Source organism: Manihot esculenta, chromosome 13, assembly GCF_001659605.2.
Source record: "Manihot esculenta cultivar AM560-2 chromosome 13, M.esculenta_v8, whole genome shotgun sequence".
Lineage (NCBI taxonomy): Eukaryota > Viridiplantae > Streptophyta > Magnoliopsida > Malpighiales > Euphorbiaceae > Manihot > Manihot esculenta.
In genome coordinates, this window is record NC_035173.2 from 21,379,695 (window position 1) to 21,403,903 (window position 24,209).

The 24,209-nt window shown below is 28.0% G+C and overlaps 1 protein-coding gene across 1 annotated transcript; it reads right to left on the reverse strand.

The window, feature by feature from the left end:
* Positions 1-12,692: 12,692 nt before the first annotated feature.
* LOC110607469 (E3 ubiquitin-protein ligase RHA2B) lies at positions 12,693-13,356 on the reverse strand. Its single transcript, XM_021746589.2, has one exon. The coding sequence runs from the start codon at positions 13,261-13,263 to the stop codon at positions 12,772-12,774; it is 492 nt and encodes a 163-aa protein (XP_021602281.1). The 5' UTR covers positions 13,264-13,356; the 3' UTR covers positions 12,693-12,771.
* Between the last annotated feature and the right edge of the window lie 10,853 nt (positions 13,357-24,209).

Below are 24,209 nucleotides of genomic sequence, written 5' to 3' on the forward strand. Positions count from 1 at the left end.
GATTATTTAGAGCAAAATCAAAACATAAAACAAAATTTAGACATAGGACAGAGTTCGGGAAAAAATAACATAAAAATAGAACAAAACCTGGAAAAAATAGATTCAGACAATGAGAGTGATAAAGATTTAAAATTTAATAACATCACTAGAATTAAATACCAAAAATGGTATGTAAAAATTATGTTAACAATAAAAGATTTTAAATTAGAAACCATAGCTATGTTAGATTCTGGAGCAGACATGAATTGTATAGACCAAGGAATTATACCAAGTAAATACTTTCATAAAACTAAACAAACTTTATCTGCAGCAAATTCGACTAAAGTAAAAATAGATTATAAAATACCAAGTGCACATATTTGTAACAATGGAATTTGTTTTAAAACAAGTTTTATGTTAATAAAGAACCTTAATACACAAATTATATTAGGAAATCCATTCTTACAAATGTTGTATCCTTTTAAGGTAACACATTTAGGTTTAGAAACCAATGTATTAGGACAAGACATCATATTTAAATTTATAGTACCAATTAATTACCATGATGTAAATTTATTTCAACAAGAAAATATAAGTAAAATAAATAATTTAGAAAATCAGATTAAATTCTTAAAACAAGATTTACATTCAGTAAAAATAGAAGAACAGTTAGAAAAACCTCATATTCAACAACAAATAAAAGAAATTCAAGAACAATTTGAAAAGGATTTATGTTCAGATTTACCAACAGCCTTTTGGAATAGGAAACAACATATAGTTACCTTACCTTATGAACCAGACTTTAAAGAACAAGACATTCCTACAAAAGCTAGATCAATTCAAATGAACTAAGAAATGTTAGAATTTTGTAAAACAGAAATTCAAGATTTATTAACCAAAAATTTAATTAGACCAAGTAAATCACCATGGTCATGTGCCGCTTTTTATGTAATAAAAAATGTTGAAATAGAGAGGGGTGCACCTAGATTAGTAATTAATTATAAACCATTAAACAAAGTTTTAAGATGGATAAGATACCCAATACCAAATAAACAAGATCTTTTAAATAGATTATATAAAGCAGAGATCTTTTCAAAATTTGATATGAAGTCAGGATTTTGGCAAGTACAAATAGATGAAAAAGACAAATACAAAACTGCATTTACAGTACCTTTTGGACAATATGAATGGAATATAATGCCATTTGGATTAAAAAATGCACCAAGTGAATTTCAAAAGATCATGAATGATATATTTACACTATATACTTTTATCATAACTTATATAGATGATGTTTTAGTATTTAGCCAAAATATTGACCAACATATTAAACATTTACAAATTTTTTATAAAGTCATAAAAAGGAATGGACTAGTACTATCTAAACCAAAAATGAAATTATTTCAAATAAAAATTAGATTTTTAGGACACGAGATTTTTAAGAATACTATTGTACCAATACAAAGAAGTATAGAATTCGCAGATAGATTCCCAGATGAAATAAAAGATAAAAATCAATTACAAAGATTTTTAGGTTTATTAAATTATATTTGAGATTTCTATCCTAAGTTAAGAATATTTTGTAAACCACTTTATAACAGACTGAAAACGAACCCTAAACCATGGACAGAAGAACACACTAGAATTATTCAAGAAATTAAAAAATATGTAAAAAATTTACCATGTTTGAATATTTGTAATCCTAATTTTCCAAAAATAGTAGAAACAGATGCTTCTGATCAAGGATATGGAGGTATTCTTAAACAAAGGATAAACGAAAAAGATTTTATTATTAGATATTATTCAGGATTTTGGAATCCTACTCAAGAGAAATATTCTACCATTAAAAAGGAAATTTTATCAATTGTTTTATGTGTAACAAAATTCCAAAGTGATCTTTTAAACCAAAAATTTACCATTAGAGTAGATTGTAAAGCAGTCAAAGATGTTTTGACCAAAGATGTAAAAAATTTAGCTGCTAAACATATCTTTGCACGATGGCAAGCTTTTTTATCTATATTTGACTTTGATATTATTCATATAAAAGGAACTGACAATTCTATTGCTGATTTTTTGACCAGAGAATTTTTACAGGGAAAATGACAGACAAAGGCAAGGAAGTAGAAAAGGTCTCTTTGAGATCACAGACCAATGTACCTAAGACAAATTTACAATTATTCAACTCTGGACAAACCTCAGTTCATCGACCAATATATACTAGTACTTCAAGCATTATGCATAGACCAATGAGCCAAATGTCAAGTGCCCTTATTACTCAACCAACTTATCCCAGACCTAGGTCACCAAGACCCATTTTTGTTTCACTTAACAGATTCAGCCCACTACAAACCCCTATCAAACCAATAACACCTTCTACTTTCAAACAAGTAGTCACTGGCCCATCTTCTTCTAGCCCAAAACCAGTAATCTCATCAAGCCAATCTCAATCAGAATACAAATATAAATCTGTTGAAGACTATATTCTTACCATAGAACCCGAATATTGGGCTCAAAATCCTAACTTAAATGTATACCAACTTTGTGATTCTATTTTCCCCAAAACTCATTTCTATATACCAGATAATTTTCATAAATCTCAACAATTTTATGAATCCATTCTCATTAATACCAATTCCATTATCATGCATAACAATTTTGATCCACATATTCCAAATAAATTGAGATATTGTAAAGTTCAATTATTAAAAATTTAGACTCTCACAGATTGGGGACAAGAACCCCATAAAACAAAAGAGATGACAATGACAAATGGACAAATGAGACAAAGTATTAAATACAATTACTATGATTATCAAATTGCTTGGGAAAGAACCTTCCTAAAGCAGAATGACCAATTATCAGTTTCTTTCTTTTCCGACAACTTCACATATCCATTACCTTATTGGTTTCACCAATGGTGGAACAAATTTGGTTTAGATGAAAACGTTATTCCTGACCAACTAAAACTAGCAAAAACCCAATTCTTTGACAAAAACCAATTACCTGATACCCTTATTTGTTCACCCCAATGGCTAATCTATTGCCACTATTTTCATATACCTTGGATTCTTATGATTGAATATCACATAAAAGACCAGACTTTTGACAATTTCCAAATACCCATTTTAGTCAGACAATATAAAACCAAATGGTGGAATAAAACCAATATGCAAACTTGTGGCCCAACGGCTATAGACCAATTCTGTTCAGAACATCCACAATATTGTAAAACTCCAAGCCCATCTACTATAACCAAACATGAGACTTTTCTAGCCCGAAAACAACACATAATAGCACAAATGGCAGCATGCACTTCAGAAAAGGAATATGACAAATTATTAGAAGAATTAAAAGAGACAAGAAGTTCTACTGCATCACCATCACCAGTAGACCTTTCCGATGACAATGATGATTTTTTTACCCAGATTGAAATGTAACTATTCAACAGACAGAGACAAAAGCACTGATGTAAGCACTGACGTCACACAAATAACGACAAAACCACTGATGTAAGCAATGACGTCATGATACACTTACTAGACAAATGGCCGACAAAGTGGCAGACACTGGGACCCATACAATTATGGCAGACACCGGGACCCACACAGCATTCAATTATGGCAGACAAAGTGGCAAACATAAGGACCCACTGGGACCCACAAAGAATTGACCAAAGACCGCTCAACCATATTGAATTCCAGCTTGACGTCCGGACCGCTCAACTCCATTTAATAAATTTTGACGTCCGCGGCTATAAATAAGGGGGTTCAGATCATTTGAAGAACACACCGAAATTTCACCAAGAAATTCTCTTTCAAATCTTTATGTATTCAATGCTTAGCTTAGTTTTATTCTCAACAAGTTGTAAGGAGTCTATGGTTTACTACAACCTAGACGTAGCAGTTATTGTATAAATATTTGTATTTTACAAAAGTAAGTATTTGTAAGTATCTGTATTTGTATTCAGTTTTAATAATACTTTGTATTATACAAATTGCTACTGTGTAAGACCGTGTTGACGGCAATCCTATTCTCTCTCTCTCTACGTATACCAATCTGAGTTAATTTTGGGAATCCAGGTTAACAGTGCAGGAACCTTAACCAAAATTAAAACATTGCATTCATAATAAGTATGCTCTGTGGTTGCAGCTTATGCTGATTCAAATCAAATACAGATTCAAATCCAATACAGATAAATGAAAATGAAATAACTAAATGTATCTACTAATATACAATTTAACATACAATTAATACACATACATTTACTATTCTTGTATTGTTTCATTATAATGTCTTATCTAGAAATTATTATCTCTTATCAATTGATCTAAGTAGGTTATAATGCAATTAAATAAATCTAAAGTCCTTTGTGTTTCCCTACAATCACAAAAATTATTATGGTTTGTTATATGCCATTCATACATATGTGTTCCTTGTCTTACTAAACAATGTCTAAAAACTTCTACTTCACCTTTATTTGTTAAATCAATTAAACTTAATTGTTCTAATGCAGATATGATAAATCTCATGGTGTTAATGCTTTAATTAATAAATATTACAGTATAATAACATCTACAAGTATAACAATAATAAACCATTATTTCAATTTCCATTTTTAATCGTATTCTTAAGTTTAAATGAGCAAATGAGCAACACAATTTCTGGTGTGGAAGATCAGCATAAGCTGCAACCACAGAGCATACTTATTATGAATGCAATGTTTTAATTTTGGTTAAGGTTCCTGCACTGTTAACCTGGATTTCCAGAATTAACTCAGATTGGTATACGTAGAGAGAGAGAGAATAGGATTGCCGTCAACACGGTCTTACACAGTAGCAATTTGTATAATACAAAGTATTATTAAAACTGAATACAAATACAGATACTTACAAATACTTACTTTTGTAAAATACAAATATTTATTAAATAACTGCTACGTCTAGGTTGTAGTAAACCATAGACTCCTTACAACTTGTTGAGAATAAAACTAAGCTAAGCATTGAATACATAAAGATTTGAAAGAGAATTTCTTGGTGAAATTTCGGTGTGTCCTTCAAATGATCTGAACCCCCTTATTTATAGCCGCGGACGTCAAAATTTATTAAATGGAGTTGAGCGGTCCGGACGTCAAGCTGGAATTCAATATGGTTAAGCGGTCTTTGGTCAATTCTTTGTGGGTCCCAGTGGGTCCTTATGTTTGCCACTTTGTCTGCCATAATTGAATGCTGTGTGGGTCCCGGTGTCTGCCACTTTGTCTGCCATAATTGTGTGGGTCCCGGTGTCTGCCACTTTGTCGGCCATTTGTCTGGTAAGTGTATCATGACGTCATTGCTTACATCAGTGGTTTTGTCGTTATTTGTGTGACGTCAGTGCTTACATCAGTGCTTTTGTCTCTGTTTGTTGAATAGTTACATTTCAATCTGGGTGAAAAAATCATCATTGTCATCGGAAAGGTCTACTGGTGATGGTGATGCAGTAGAACTTCTTGTCTCTTTTAATTCTTCTAATAATTTGTCATATTCCTTTTCTGAAGTGCATGCTGCCATTTGGGCTATTATGTGTTGTTTTCGGGCTAGAAAAGTCTCATGTTTGGTTATAGTAGATGGGCTTGGAGTTTTACAATATTGTGGATGTTCTGAACAGAATTGGTCTATAGCCGTTGGGCCACAAGTTTGCATATTGGTTTTATTCCACCATTTGGTTTTATATTGTCTGACTAAAATGGGTATTTGGAAATTGTCAATAGTCTGGTCTTTTATGTGATATTCAATCATAAGAATCCAAGGTATATGAAAATAGTGGCAATAGATTAGCCATTGGGGTGAACAAATAAGGGTATCAAGTAATTGGTTTTTGTCAAAGAATTGGGTTTTTGCTAGTTTTACTTGGTCAGGAATAACGTTTTCATCTAAACCAAATTTGTTCCACTATTGGTGAAACCAATAAGGTAATGGATATGTGAAGTTGTCGGAAAAGAAGAAAAAGAAAGAAACTGATAATTGGTCATTCTGCTTTAGGAAGGTTCTTTCCCAAGCAATTTGATAATCATAGTAATTGTATTTAATACTTTGTCTCATTTGTCCATTTGTCATTGTCATCTCTTTTGTTTTATGGGGTTCTTGTCCCCAATCTGTGAGAGTCCAAATTTTTAATAATCGAACTTTACAATATCTCAATTTATTTGGAATATGTGGATCAAAATTGTTATGCATGATAATGGAATTGGTATTAATGAGAATGGATTCATAAAATTATTGAGATTTATGAAAATTATCTGGTATATAGAAATGAGTTTTGGGGAAAATAGAATCACAAAGTTGGTATACATTTAAGTTAGGATTTTGAGCCCAATATTCGGGTTCTATGGTAAGAATATAGTCTTCAACAGATTTATATTTGTATTCTGATTGAGATTGGTCTGATGAGATTACTGGTTTTGGGCTAGAAGAAGATGGGCCAGTGACTGCTTGTTTGAAAGTAGAAGGTGTTATTGGTTTGATAGGGGTTTGTAGTGGGCTGAATCTGTTAAGTGAAACAAAATTGGGTCTTGGTGACCTAGGTCTGGGATAAGTTGGTTGAGTAATAAGGGCACTTGACATTTGGCTCATTGGTCTATACATAATGCTTGAAGTACTAGTATATATTGGTCGATGAACTGAGGTTTGTCCAGAGTTGAATAATTGTAAATTTGTCTTAGGTACATTGGTCTGTGATCTCAAAGAGACCTTTTCTACTTCCTTGCCTTTGTCTGTCATTTTCCCTGTAAAAATTCTCTGGTCAAAAAATCAGTAATAGAATTGTCAGTTCCTTTTATATGAATAATATCAAAGTCAAATATAGATAAAAAAGCTTGCCATCGTGCAAAGATATGTTTAGCAGCTAAATTTTTTACATCTTTGGTCAAAACATCTTTGGCTGCTTTACAATTTACTCTAATGGTAAATTTTTTGTTTAAAAGATCACTTTGGAATTTTGTTACACATAAAACAATTGATAAAATTTCCTTTTTAATGGTAGAATATTTCTCTTGAGTAGGATTCCAAAATCCTGAATAATATCTAATAATAAAATCTTTTTCGTTTATCCTTTGTTTAAGAATACCTCCATATCCTTGATCAGAAGCATCTGTTTCTACTATTTTTGGAAAATTAGGATTACAAATATTCAAACATGGTAAATTTTTTACATATTTTTTAATTTCTTGAATAATTCTAGTGTGTTCTTCTGTCCATGGTTTAGGGTTCGTTTTCAGTCTGTTATAAAGTGGTTTACAAAATATTCTTAACTTAGGATAGAAATCTGAAATATAATTTAATGAACCTAAAAATCTTTGTAATTGATTTTTATCTTTTATTTCATCTGGGAATCTATCTGCGAATTCTATACTTCTTTGTATTGGTACAATAGTATTCTTAAAAATCTCGTGTCCTAAAAATCTAATTTTTATTTGAAATAATTTCATTTTTGGTTTAGATAGTACTAGTCCATTCCTTTTTATGACTTTATAAAAAATTTGTAAATGTTTAATATGTTGGTCAATATTTTGGCTAAATACTAAAACATCATCTATATAAGTTATGATAAAAGTATATGGTGTAAATATATCATTCATGATCTTTTGAAATTCACTTGGTGCATTTTTTAATCCAAATGGCATTATATTTCATTCATATTGTCCAAAAGGTACTGTAAATGCAGTTTTGTATTTGTCTTTTTTATCTATTTGTACTTGCCAAAATCCTGACTTCATATCAAATTTTGAAAAGATCTCTGCTTTATATAATCTATTTAAAAGATCTTGTTTATTTGGTATTGGGTATCTTATCCATCTTAAAACTTTGTTTAATGGTTTATAATTAATTACTAATCTAGGTGCACCCCTCTCTATTTCAGCATTTTTTATTACATAAAAAGCGGCACATGACCATGGTGATTTACTTGGTCTAATTAAATTTTTGGTTAATAAATCTTGAATTTCTGTTTTACAAAATTCTAACATTTCTTAGTTCATTTGAATTGGTCTAGCTTTTGTAGGAATGTCTTGTTCTTTAAAGTCTGGTTCATAAGGTAAGGCAACTATATGTTGTTTCCTATTCCAAAAGGCTGTTGGTAGATCTGAACATAAATCCTTTTCAAATTGTTCTTGAATTTCTTTTATTTGTTGTTGAATATGAGGTTTTTCTAACTGTTCTTCTATTTTTATTGAATGTAAATCTTGTTTTAAGAATTTAATCTGATTTTCTAAATTATTTATTTTACTTATGTTTTCTTGTTGAAATAAATTTATATCATGGTAATTAATTGGTACTATAAATTTAAATATGATGTCTTGTCCTAATACATTGGTTTCTAAACCTAAATGTGTTACCTTAAAAGGATACAACATTTGTAAGAATGGATTTCCTAATATAATTTGTGTATTAAGGTTCTTTATTAACATAAAACTTGTTTTAAAACAAATTCCATTGTTACAAATATGTGCACTTGGTATTTTATAATCTATTTTTACTTTAGTCGAATTTGCTGCAGATAAAGTTTGTTTAGTTTTATGAAAGTATTTACTTGGTATAATTCCTTGGTCTATACAATTCATGTCTGCTCCAGAATCTAACATAGCTATGGTTTCTAATTTAAAATCTTTTATTGTTAACATAATTTTTACATACCATTTTTGGTATTTAATTCTAGTGATGTTATTAAATTTTAAATCTTTATCACTCTCATTGTCTGAATCTATTTTTTCCAAGTTTTGTTCTATTTTTATGTTATTTTTTTCCGAACTCTGTCCTATGTCTAAATTTTGTTTTATGTTTTGATTTTGCTCTAAATAATCACATCTTAATTTTAATTGTCTTACTTCTAATTTTAATTATTTTATTTCTGATTGTAGATCTATGGAAGAAATTGTTGTTACTGATTTTTTGTGTTTAAACATTTGTTCAATGTCTTCAAACTTGGTTGGTGGTTCAGTTTCTTGTTTTATTTCTTCATTAATTAATTTTGTTAATTTTTTGAAGAATTTTCTTTTTATATTAAAATCTTGTACTTGTTCTATTTGTTCTAATACTTGATGATATTCTGTTAAAACATTTATTTTGTTATTACAATTACAAATTTCTCATTGACAATCATGGTTACTATCTGTACTACTCATTGTTTCTAATAAATTGTCACTATTATAGTCATCTTCTAATTCTGAGGAAGATAATTTAATTTGATCAATTTTTTCTAATAATTGTTCAATATTATCAATTTTTAATTCTAATCCTAGTTCATGTATTTTCTTTCTTGCAGGACATTCTTTGGCATAGTGTCCTTTTTGGTTACATAAATAACATGTTATATTATTTTTATTGTTTGGTCTCCTGAAATTATTTTTCTTAAAATTATTTCTTTTAAATTGTTTTCTTCTATAAGGTTAATTTATATCATGTTTAATTTAATTTAATTAAAAATAAAAAAATATCTATTATATATATATAAATTTAATTAAAATATAAATAATCTTATATTTATAACATGTGAGTAATATGAATTAAATTTAATTTGTACTATGTTAACTATAAATTGAATCAATTGAATGGAGATCAAGTAAATTATAAAATTAATCAAATTAAATTAACATAGAATTTATTTTATGTATACTATATATGATTAAATTAAACTAAAATCACTATAGTCTTATGTATATTATGATATATTATTCAATTAGATTAAGATTAAAATCATTTTATATCCACTACATACAATTAAATTTAATTAAGATTGAAATAAATTTACACCACAATATTATTTTTTTCCTTTTTCTCTATAAATCAACATAATTATCTTTAGGAATTGAGGAACACTTTTCAAATAATTCAAAATTAATTTTTAAATTCAAGCATTTTTGTAAATAAATATAAACAATAATTTAAAATGGTAGAAAAATGTTGAAATAAACAATAACATGATATCCAAAATAATAATATAAGCTCACACATGAGTCAATTCAGTTTAAGAATATGTCATATAATTATAAATTAATTATCATCTATATTTTTTTTTGTGAAATGTGTAATTATCATCTATATTATATAATTTAATTTTAGTATGAAATATAAAATAAGTCATAAATTAAATTTCATATATAGTATCTATACGTAATTTAATTGTACGGTATATAGAACTAATTTAAATTAAAAATATCTGGCATAAAAATAAATAATAAGTTAGATTTTAAATATAGTATGTAATTCATAAAATCAATTTAATTTAAGAGTTTATATTATATAATCATATGTTAAATCCCGTATATATATATATATATATATATATTGTAATGTATATGATTTCTTACAATTTTATCATAAAATAAATTTTTATTTTAGATAAATTAATCATGATTTTGAGCCGATAATTTAATCAATTTGATTGATTAGTATAATTTTGAGCGATCATTAAATATTTGATCGAATGTTCTGATCAGAAACATTAATTTGATTTTATTTAATTTATTAATCTTATATAATTAGATGATTTAATTTGAAGAGTCATCTGATTATCGGATAATCTGATTCGAAAAATCGACTCGATCTAATCAATCAGTTTTTAATAATCCGCAATTAGTGTTTGATAATCCTCAATTTGATTTAATAATCCGCAATTAGTGTTTGATAATCCTCAATTTGATTTAATGGGGTGGTCGGATCTGAATTTTATATTTATAATTTTCTTCATAATTTGTTTAATTAATATAAATAAAAAATTAATTTTATAGAAAAAAAAATTAACATGATATGTGTAGATTAATTAACATGCACATAAAAAGGTGAACTTTTGGAAACTAAAATATATAATTATTTTAGATTATGGTTAATAATTATTTAACAATCAAGTAAAAGTAATAAAATGATATTAAATATAAAAATAATTAAATAGATAATTAAAATTAAAATTAAAATAAAAAATTAAATAAATTCAATTTGATATAATTAAATTTTATAATGTTAATTTTTAATTTTAATATAATTTTTTAATTCAATTCAAAATCTCTAATAATTGGTAGGTATAAAAAAATAATAAAACTTTAAAACTTTTTGTTTTCTACTTTTTCGGTCCAATAATGCATCGTTGGGTACGCATTTCAATGAAAGGATTTTTTATATTTATTTTTATTTTTTTATCGGTAGTTCAAGTGTCCGGATTCATCAGCAAAGTTTCACTTCCATTTTATAGTTATAATAAATTACTATCACGGCACTATAATTTATTAATATTAATTATTTGACTTTTATTTTTAAAATCTAATTAAAATGTATATATATCTTAAAATGGTAAACTTTTCATTAATAATTAACTTTTTAAAAATCTAATATTAACTTATTTTATTTTTAATATTATAATTTTAACGATAGTACTTAGTCTCAATATATACCAAAATTAAAACCAAAACCAAAATAAATTCATAAATATTTTTACAGAAATTTAAACAAAATATTAAATAGTTCATTTTTTATTTAATAAAAAAATGTTTTAATTTGATTTTGTATGTGTTATAATCTCAATACTAACATTGAATAATTATCATATACATATAGAAACCACAGATTGTATTCAGAATTAAAACGAACATAACGTTCGATATTTTTAAAAATTATTAAGATTATAAAGTATTTAATCCAATTAAAGAATAAAATAATTTTAAAAATAATTAATTAATTATAAATATCTTTTTTACTAATAATTTTTTTTTATTTATTTTAAATAATATTATAGTTATAAATCAAGTCAACATATTAAATTACTTATAATTATTTATAAATCATACCTAACACACTCTTAATTCTGACACCCAATTGTATTAATTATGATAAGCTCTGTTGCAAATGTAACTTGCACATACAATTGTATCAACTCAATATAGCACGCATAATAGAAAGAAATTTATCTTTTAATAGAAAAATTACTATTAAATTTCTATAAATTAATAAAATTAATTAATTCAATTTTTATTTTTTAAAAATTAATTAATTAATCACGGTTTTTCAACTATTAACTATTTATTTATATTTTTATAATATGTAAACAACTAAGATTTTCTTGTCCTTAATTCATCTTATTAATTTTAAAATACATCTATTTAATTTTTATAATTTTAAAACTATTAATTTCTTGATCTAAAAAAATTATTAATTTCTTAAGATTTTAAAATTACAACTTTTTAATGTCCAAAGAGATTAAATTAATAGTTTTTCATTAAATTAGACAACTAATTTTTGCTTTTAAAGCATAATATCTAGGAATGATTGGATTTAGTGGAAAGAGTTAAATAGCTATTAGGTGAGTTCTCCAATTAGAGTTTCACTCCCCGGTTTGTGATAATTTTCAAAAATTTTTAAAAAATGCGATATTGTAACGATGACTTCAACACAAATTAAACCAAAATCTAATAAAAATGCGTAAGACTAAGATATTTTTGTTTATATTTTTTTAAAAAAATCTAAAAATTTATCTTCTCCCTTAACACAGAAATTAGAATTTACCGAATTATTTCTTTCAAGAAAAAGAAAATCTGATCCTCTAAAAAGTTTATCCTTCATTAAGATAAAATAATAATAAAAAAAATTAAATTCCAGGGTTACTACCAAAAATTTCCTGTTTTAGCATCATTACCAAGAAAGAAGGAAACTAATATGCATCGTTGTTAATATTTATACAAGGAGAAAAAAAGGGGAAAAGGAAAGAAAATATTAATTTTTAACAAAAATCCTGAAATTGAGAAATTTTAATTAAGAAAGAAGCAATAATAATCTAAAAAATTCTCTGTAAACCATTACCATGTAAAGCAGAAAGCAAGAAAATGATCTCATCATCACTCCCATCGTATTGATCGATCTGATCTTGAAGGCGATGAAAATCAGCAACAATCTCATCAGGCAAAACCTTTGTCCTGCAAAGAGGGCAAGTAGCCAAATATTGCTGCAGCCATTTGTCAAGGCAATCTCTGTGAAATGTGTGCTTACATTTCAATTTCCTAACCCTTTCCCCTTCCAAAAATTCAGATAAACAAACAGCGCATTCTATTAACGATTGCTGCCTCAGCTTTTCTTTGTAGAGAGTCGATGGATATTTCTCTTCAATCAGCTGCAGATATTGGCTTGTGCTTATTACGCTTCGCTTATCCGAATTCGCGATGCTTGCGGTGACCGACCGGAAAAGGATTACGGCTTCGAGCGCGAGGAGGCAGAAGAAGACTATGGCTACGGTGTAGAGGCGAGAGAGGATTTCTGAGAGACTTGCCATGGCTGCTGGGGAAGGAAGAAACTGGCATGGGTGAGTGAATTATTTTTTATTTTCTCTTTTTCTTAAAAGAACTTTATATAACAGTGGCAGCTAGGTTCAACTGATCTGATCATTTCATGTTTCCTTCATATGTAAGCTTATCAAATTTCCGTGTAACCCCATTCATGTGGAGACACGTGGAATGCGATAAACCCTTGCGGTTCCCACGGCTTGCTTGACACTTAACCGGATCAATGATTTCGGTTATTCGTTATTCTAGTTTGATTTCAGTTTTAATTGAGTCACGGTTCAAAATTTCATAGCAGTTCCGTCAAGTTATTTATTTATTTATTCAGTGAAAAATTTTTTATTTTTGTTTGGTGTGATTTCAAGTATATTTTTTTAAAATTTATTTTACGTAATGGATATGTTAATTATATGAATTTTCGTACATATTTATTTAATTGCGAATAATAATAGTAACTCGTAATGTATTCTCTTACATTTAGTTAAATTTACAATTTAAACTCTATTTTGAATAACAAATAATTTATTTCTAAATTTTTATTTTTAAATTTTTATTATAATAATAAAATAATCATTCCTCGAATCACAAATTAAAACAACCAGAAAAAGCTAAAAATTGGTAGAGTTTAGAAATACTAAAAGGATAAATTTATTGTAAATATTAAAATAAAAGGAATTAAACTGTTAAAAAAAAGGTTTTATATATGATAAAATTTCATCACTTAATGATCTAATCGGATTATTTTACCATCAGCTTTCTTGAATTTTCTGCATTCTAACTTTTTTGGAATTTATTATGAATTGAGTGCAACTCCATGGACTAAAATATTTTCAACTTTAAAATAATGGAACTAAGTTAATGTGTAAAATAAAAATCTTTAAATACAAGACTAAATAAAGTATAAGAATTTCCTAAAAATAAGTGCTTATATAATTCGTTTAGATTTTTGTATTCAACTTGCAGGTTCAAATAAAATTTATTTAAGTAACGAATATCATGTATCATACTCTCTCTATATATATATTTTTATTTTTTTTATTAAAATGAGATATTTCTTTTAGTTAAAATCAGTGTGTTTTTTCTTTTTCGGTAAAATCGATTCATTGTTTAATCTGGAGTGTCTCCTCCCCTATTAGATGGGAGAAGTCCTCCTCTCAATTCGAAAATGAATCTAATCTTCCCACTGTTAGATTGAGTATATGTAGTAGATTTTTATTTCAATAGGCAACAGTACTGGACAATGAGAATCTCTTTTAATGGCTGCAGTTTAAATTTGTAGATTTTGTATTTGGTGGTTATGATTAATTCTAATATTTCTTTGTTTAATAAGTGATAGATGACCTGATGGTAATTTATAGAGTTACCTCAAAAGACTCATTGAATCACTAAAGATTATGCCACTCTTACCTTTGCTAGCTCCTTTTGAGTTGGTTGTATTCTCTCTAATCTAGTAAGAGATGTTTGGTCGCGGTTCAACATTAATAATCTTTTATCTTGGCATCATCATCTCTTTTAGATTTTGGTTATGAGTGCTTTTATTTAGAAAAAATCAAAGACTTTCTTTAAAATAATAGTCCTCTAGACAAAGATTTTTATGTTTATTCTTTCATAAACTTTTATAATTGGCATATCTATTAAAGGAAAAGATTTCTTCTAAACATTTATAGCATTATTAGTTATCTTGGATAGATGAAATTTATAGAGGAAAAGCGGCGCTAAACATTAGAAGCGGCTAAATCTGATTATTTTTCTCTAAATTATAGAACCCTTTGATTTTAATCTTTATAAACGGTAATTTTGAACCTTTTGTAATTTTTAATTATAGACTGCAAATCTTTTCTTATTTAATGAAATCTATTTTCGTATTAAAATAAATATTCTTACTCTTCATTCAAATAAAAAGTTTACAATAATTAAATTCAATTGATTTTTTTCTAATATTTTTATTATTTAGAATGAAAGTAATAAATTATTTTTAATTTTAAAATTTTTTATTTTTTTAAAAAATAAAATTTAATATGATTTTTCAAAAATTTATTTAAATTTTTTCTTACAAAATAAAATATACTAAATGGAGGGTTAAAGTTTTTGTAGATTAATAAGGAGATCAAAAGATATACTAAATTTTAATAAAATAGAGATAAAAAATTATATTACTCTTCAATACCAGCAGGTGAAGTTATCGTTCCCATAACGCTTAACCTAACCTGTATTCTTATTACTTGATTTAAACATAAAATGCCCACCGCTAATAAATAAATAATATATTAATTAAAATAATAATAACTTTTATATTTAAATTTAAATTAATATACACTCAGAACAAGTTTAAAAAAGTTATCTTATTTAAATATAGATGCGACGAGTAATCTGTGATGTCGTGAGCTTGCTCTGTTTTTTCCTATGGTAATGGAATTCAGTTCAAATAGAAAAATTAATCATATGGATTAATTTTATTTATTTTTATTATTTAAAATGTGATTGTATTAATTTATTTTTAAGTTTTCAACTGTTTTAATTTAATTCAAATTTTACATAAAAATAAAAAAATGGCACTGAACAATATACGTTTTAATTAGCTCAGAATTTTTATCTAGTATCACCTTTAGTTTAGTTTAAAATGTGATAAACCTCTTGGAGGTCTTATCTTCAAAACCTCATATCTCACTTCTAACCCAATGAAACCTGAATTACTAAATTCAATTTGATGGGCTTTAATTTACATTTAAATACATGCACTTCATTTTAATAATTTCTGTCATTTAATTTTAAATAATTTACACTTTAATTTTAAATTTTAGTATAATTAATAGAATAGCTTCTTTATTTTTTACAACCGAACACTTACCTTCTGCATTTTTATTCCACCCAAACTGAAAATCCTTTCGTTCTAAAACCTATTAAAAAAATAATTTAAATTCTCCAAACATTCTTATTATACATCAAAAAGTTTATTTTATTTTTGTTCATCCTCTCCATCTTTCTATACCTATCCAAATTTCGGCAACTAAATGCTCATTCTATTACCAGTTTTACCACTTTTTCTTAATTTTTTTGTTGTCAATCTAAATCTGTCTTCTATGGTAGCAGGCATGTATTTATCATCTTGTTGGACTCTAACACTATTGATGTTGTCGGTGTGTGTTTCGAACTCCTCAACTCTGATAGTTCTAGCTCGGATTTCGTGGCATTTGAATTTGATACTCTTATGGATGTGGAGTTCAAAAATATTAATGAAAACCATGTGGGTTTAGATCTAAATAGTATGATTTTTTCACAAGTTGATGATTTAGGAGCTATAAATATCGATCTAAAGAGCGGTGATCTTATTAATGCGTGGATCGAATACAATAAGGCAAATCGCTGTCTCAAAGTCTCCGTTTCATACTCCAACCTTAAATCCAAAAGGTTGATTCTATTACTTACTATTGATTTAGTGAATAATTTTACATACGTTAGGTTCGTTAGGTTCATTAGGTTCTTTAGGTCAATACAAGGGAGCATAGAAGTCCACGGTATTGAGTGGTAGAGATTTAGTTCTTCCTTTGATTTAATTTCAGATTTTGGATTATCATCTCTGCCTCCAATGATTAATTTGATGAATCCAACGACTAATTCTATGAAGTCACCTTTGCCATCATTGACTCATTAGTTTTAATTCAATTATTAATCAAAAAAATAATGATAAGTCTTTTTCGTGTCATAATCAGTTTTGTAAGCAGAATTTAAGGATGATTGTAGAAATAATTACTAGTAGTATATTTTTAATCATATTTATTAGTGCTCTAATCTGAGTATTCTCTAAGAAATATAAACAAATAAAAAAAATTTTAAAATACAATCTATTAATTATATTAAAAATTAAAATTAAAATATAATATACCCGTAAATTTTTATTTTCCAATCCGATGTGATTTTGAATACAGCCGACCGTGCTCACCTACCCCGTGCGGTTGCTTTTTCCCTTTTATTTTCGAATTTATATATTATATAAATTAAATAAAAGTAGATATATATGCAGAACACCGTGAAGATCAGTGGTCCCTCATCAGTCCTTGATAGGTGTTGAATGATAGGGGAGAGAAACGCAATGGGCCAAGAATACTATGTATCCATTATTATAATAATTAAATAAAAATAGTTATTATATGCACAAGACCATGAAGACCACTGGTCCCTCATCAGATCAACGCAAAAGGCCAACAATACTCCAAGCGGGACAGCGTACAACTGTACGTATCATTGTCTGTAAGCACTTCCCCGATGACTCCCCAAGTTGGAACATTCCACTAAGGTTAAAAACTTCCACTCATTTTGTGAAGGGAAATAACAAAATAAAATAAATGTTCATGAAAAACTACGTTTAGCCAACAAATTAAATTAAATTTGAAAATTTTAATGTAATTGAAATTTTATTTTATTAATAAAATAGTATTGTAAAATAAATATTTTATTTTAATCATGTTCTTGCTTGTCATTATTAAATTCAACGATATTCACATTTGTTATTAATTATATTATTTCTCTCTTGAATAATTAAAGAATTTAAAATTAAATTAACTTTCACGTATTTCAATTTTTATTAATAAATTCTAAAATAATAAAATAGAATTTTTAATTAATTAAAATTTTAATTAAATATTTATATTCAATATTTCATGCTCAATAATATTAAAAAAATATGTATGTATGTTTTGAGAGCTCAAAGAAGTTTTAAATATTGTTAAAATTAATTTAAAAATATTATTTTATTATTCTAATATATGTTAATAAAAAATTAAGATATATTAAATTTAATTTAAGCTTAATTTTCATAATTTTTTAATTATTGAAAAAAAAAGGATAATATAATTGACAAAAGACGCGATTACTAAATTTAATATATAAAGTTAAAATAAACATATTTGTTTTAAAGTATTATTTTATTAATTAAATAAAAACTTTAAGATCATATTATAATATACCATTAAGTTTTTAAATTTAATTTAGTTCATTGATTAAAATAGTGATTAATTAATTTCGAAATTTTATTTTTATTATCCAAAAATAAAGTTTAGAATGTAAATGGGATTTTTCACAAAGTTTTATATTATTTTATCTAATATGTTTTTTATAAAAAAAAAATTCAAATAGATTTTAATTTTATTTTCTTTTAAAATAAATTTTTTAAGTTTAAAAGAATTCAACTTTTATATATATAATGAACTGATATTTGAAAACATAGTCACGTGATAAAAATCTGATCAGATGATATTCGGTCCCATCGATGGAAAAAAAATCCAAACACAGCAAGTCTCAGCTCTCTGTCAAAACCTCACCCTTTTAATCACATGGCGAGACTTCACGGAAAATTACAATTAGAGAACGCAATCCAACAGATCCCCATTACATATATAATCGCGGGATAATTTATTTAATAGCCGATACTAGACGGATTTTCAGGAGATTTGATAACCAATTCCACCTTCTTATAGTATAAAAACTTATGAACATGAAGATTAAGGTACACATTTTTACACAACTATTCTCAAGTTTAAAATATTTTATTACACTCGTTCTTTTCTTCAATTTATCGATTTAAGTATCAGAGTGTCCGTTATAGGCACCAATCACCTCACTTACTTTCAGATTGATCAATTGTAGTATAGTTTTGTTTTAGCCACAATATTTGGTTCCGATAATAAGTCTATTTAAATTATTGAGAGATAACCTCACTTAGCAACTTATTAGAAAACGGTTTAAGTCTTATTTGGCGATAATTGAATGAGGGTCCTTTTATAATTGAGTATTGATCCTTAAAAACTTGGCAAAAATAAAAACAAGAAAATAGTATGACGAATTTTTCATTCATAAAGGAAAATTACATGGGAGGGACATCCTCATCCCCCTCTCGGATCTTTATTACATTATTTTCTACATCTACTACAGTATTTACGGAGACCCGGTTATCCTTAGCTTCCTTCTCCTTATCATCTTCATCCTCGTCCGAGAAGATATCATCGATCCAAGAGAAGTCCTCTACAAAAAATTGCCTGGTGAACTCCTTATTGACAGAGTCTTGACCTTGTATGAATATCTCCCCGTCCCGGGCTACCATCTCCTAAAGTTTAGCTTTTAGTTTAGCCACTCTATCTGTGGCGGCCCGACCCTTCTCAGCTTGAGATTGCAGCTCTTAGACTTGGTGTTGGAGAGTAGCCACCTAGTCCCTGGCAGTTTTAGCCTAGTTTTCAGAGGCTAGCTTTGAAGTATTAGTCTCGTCCAGGTCTGCTTGGAGTTTGTCAACAGACTCTAGGGTCTCCTTCATGGTGTTCTCCTTCTCCTCAACCCAAGCTTTCAGCCTCGAGCACTCTTCCTGTAGGAGATTTTTGTCCATTTGTTGAGCTCCAAACTCTCGTCTTAGAGCTTTGTTGTGCTCCTTAGCCATGTAAGCATAGAGAGCACTCTCCATGGCAGAATAGATAATGTTGTCATAGAGGTCATTGATCTCGACCTCATTGAACAGGTCATTGATCTCGACCTCATCCAACACCAACTTCTTGTTGTGAAGCATTAGTATGAGTAGGGGCTGCAGGAGGAGTATCCCTTATAGAAGACTTGGGCTGAGTGGGAGTCGATTCTTCAGTCGCAAGAGGGGGAGGAGGAGGAGGATGCATGATGATCTCCTCGGAGTGATGAGCACGCTTGGGTGGAGGCACGATCGCTCCAGCAATAGCCTTGCCTTCCAGACAACATGTGCTACCTCGATGATTTTTTTTTATCTGGCTATATCTACCAGAACAAAAGGCGAGTAAGTAAGGCAGTTTAAATTACAAAAGGAGTTGGAAAGAAAAATACGCTGTTCACTAGCCAGGAAGGTGCTTTCTCCAAGACAGGGAAGGCTAGGCGGGTGAGGAGCCTGTGCTTGGCTCGCTTGGAGTTGGCTTTGCTAGGATAAAACGACGTTCCTCATCACCACGATAATGTCTATTTTTTAGGACGTGGTCATAGTCTGGAGGAAGTTTAGAACCTCTTTCTCACTCCTCGATAGTTGAACCCCATCCTTTCTCAGTTCCACATACATATTCCAACTGGTACAGATGGGATCAAAACCAACGGACACCCTGTGATGGAGGATGAAAAACTTGCTCTTCCATCGTTATAGGGATGAGGATATTTGGTTAAATAATGTTTCGCATTGACTCCCACTGAAAAATCATAACTCTTCATTTTTTTGAGTGCCCATCTAATACAGTTGAGAGAAGAGGGCCACACTTGATTCAATGTTGTTATTAAAACAAATAAACCAGAAGGCCACCAAGATCGTCCAACTGTTGGGGTGCAGTTGGGTGATTGTCAGCTCGTGGAATTGGAGAATCTTAGTAAAAAATGAATCCATAGGGAATCAAAGACTCGTCTTCAGCTACTCTTCATAGACCAGGATGGTATCCTCCATAGGTATTTGGTCATTCATGTAAACGCTCGGAGATGAAGCGAAGACACGAAAGATTTCTTGAGAGGTGTGGTATTAATCGTGTAAACGGTCTACGTCCTTCTCAATGAGTACAGAAGGGATGTCGTTAACTAGGATAGATCCCTTATCTACGAGTCGATACTAATGAAATTTCTAGAAGATTTGATAACCAACATTACAGTATAAAAGCTAATGAACATGGAGATCAAGGTAAGTATTCTTACATAACTGCTCTCGAGTTCAAAACAATCTATTACACTCACTCTTTTCTTTAATTTACTGACTTGAGTGTCGGAGTGACCGTTATAGACGCCAATAACCTTGCTTTCTTTTCTTATAAATTGACCAATCGCAATATAATTTTATAGCCATATAAATATCTAAAATAAGAGAATTAATAAAAAATTAATTATTTTTAAAAAAATCTTGATCTAAAAAAAACATTTCAGATTTTCTAAGAAATCATACAAATCATATTATTTTCTCTTATTCTAAATTGGAAAAAAGAAATAAAAGGATTTATTTAGTGATATACACGAGTGATGTTATTAAGAAATTCTTTAACAATAAGATTAAAATTCATAAGAAAAGCAAAATGAATTAAACAATATAACAAAAATTTACATTATATCCCATATTATAAATTAGATATTTAGCAGATGTGTTACGCTGGACATGTATATGTTTATATGCATGTGTATACGTATACGCCAAACAAATTTTATAACAAAAGAAGTCCTATAACATTCTAAATTTTAAAAATGTTTTATAATACATATAAATTAATTAAAATTATAATTAAGATGGCATAAACTTGAAATGCATTGCCATGTATTTACAATTCCAAAATTGCTGATCAAATTCACTATTCACCTATATTTATTTATATTATAAATCTATAAAAATGGGACCCATTTTCCATATGTAACGGGCAATTCTTGGTATAAATAAAAAAATAATGTTACCATTGATAGGAAAAATTGTGTCTGTATATGGTGGACTACAGTAGTATGCAGTGGAGTGGATGAGAAGAGGCAATTAGTCAAAGAGAGAAGCAGAAAAGTTTGGAGCAATGCGTGAGTGATGACAAGTCCATGACATGAAATTTAGCTTATCCCTATTGGTTCAGCGGTCAGAAATCTGTAAGAGAATCTCTTTTCCTTTTTCATTGTTTTGCGTCATGGGACCTGAACTCACTCCTCAATCTCGCATCCTGATCGTGGATGTCGATGTGGATCAATGGATAACGGTGGTGACAGATAAGATATTTTTCCCACCCCTTTTTTTTAATATAATCTTTATCTCTTTAATTGCGTGATAATTTGTAAAAAAAATTGATGTGGCTAATGTTCTATTAATAATCATTTTTGACACTCAACACTTAAATTACTAAAATATAATATGAATAAATATAAAATTTAAATAAGAAATATCTTAAATGTTTAGAAATGGTGTACATTAAACTTTATATTCTGTATATTTTTATATCGTAAAAAATAGAGTTACTTAATTATTTATTTTAAAATTTAGAATTTTTAACTAAAAAATAAAAAATTTTGTATTTATAAGGATTTTAGAGATTATGTGCTAATAAATGGTTAAGTAATGATTATTCGATTTGTTCAGACGTGAGTGAGGTTTTTAGGTTAAGATAATGGTTGTTTGAGAAATGATGTCATGGATCTGATGGTCCTATGAGAAATAATGTCATGAGTGTGATAACTCAAATTTTATAGGCTGATTGACACTAGAACTTGAATTAATATAATGCTCTCCAAATCCATTCACTTTATATTAAATTCAAATTTGTCCTAATTCGAATTTTAGAATATATTTTTAAATAAAAAAAATTATTATTTAATTTTTATAATATAAAAAAATTTACATAATTAGTCTTATAATTTTAAAAGATATATTAAATATTTTTAAAATTTTAAAAATTTGACTAATTAGCCCTTTTATGCTTTCTCTCTCCTACATTTATCTGGAAACTCCATAAACTCTGGTAAGACTAGTCCTAAATGAAAACACGTACTGTTGCCATTTGGAAACACTTCAATTTGATGTTAAGAACACTAAAAACGATGTTGAAAATTTTCTATTGTCATTTTCTCTCCTCGCGAGTTTTAATCTCTGCCATCGGAATTCAATGCTGTTTTAATCCTTAGAGAATCGTCTTTCGGTGAAGCCCATTGCCCCCAATAGTAGGAGAGATGGCATATGGAAGTGGAAGACAAGAACGGAGAAGAAAGAGAGAGAGGAAGAAGGAAGAAAGAGAAAGGGAGAGAGATTGTTTGGGGACTCTAAAAAGTGTATATATATATATATATTTACCTAATTATTTTCGCCACCTACCACCAAAAGATTCAAATTAAGGGTTGTAAGTCAACTCACTAATGCAACTCTACCTCTTTTATTAATTGATATTAGCCTTATCTTGTAACTTATAAATTAAAACTTCCAGTTTAATGAACCCTTAACATTGTACTTATAAATCATGACTCGAATCCCTTAATAATTCTTCTCCTCAACTATTCTCATGCTTAGCCTACAATCCAATTATGATTAATTTTACTAAAACTTTCATCTTTACCGAAAATTACAACTCCTATTACATTATAACCTTGACTAGTCTAACTATCTTTTATTTTAAAGTTTTCTCAATTTCTCATTATTATTATTACTATTTTATTTTTTATGAGACCTTAAACACTAGATTAGTTTTATTTTACCTTCTTTATCTGTCAATTCATATCCTCAAAGTATAAAAAAGTATTACATAAAAGAATTTAATTTTTTTTTTGGCCAAACATTTTTTAAAATATTAAGGTATTATGTTCAAGTATTAAATTTATAATCATATGTTACACATCAAGAAATTTATAATTTTAATAGAGTAACAATTTATTCACATAACTATCTCACTTTGAAACAACACTTTATGATTTGTCTCCTTCAAGGAGATATAATAATTCCCTGTTAATATTTAATATTTAAAGCAATTTCAATATCAATGATATCTAAATAAAATATTAAAACAAAAGCAATCTGCAATATTTGCTATAGAACATATGATATATCGCAATTCTACACAATAAAATAATGTTCATACTATAATCTACCGCTTACCGTCTAAATATTAAGACTATTATATAGTTTATTGTGATATATCACAACTGATATTTTGAGATCTAGAAAATAGGGTTTACAGTATTGACAGGAGCGGTTGTCGAAACCGGTCAAAAATAACCTTCTTGGTTACCTATAATTTACAACTGCAGATAGTGGTGAAGGATTGTATCCACAGAGAATTGATTACCTATTTATTTATCTCAATCAAGACCAATAGAACTAATTGAAAGCACGAGTAAAAGCAAGTAATCAAAGAGAAATAGAAACAAGTGCAAGGAAAGTAAAAAGGGGGGTTTTGAGAGTGATTTGATTAACAACTAATAAAAGCAATTAAAACAGCAAGTAATTAAAATAAAA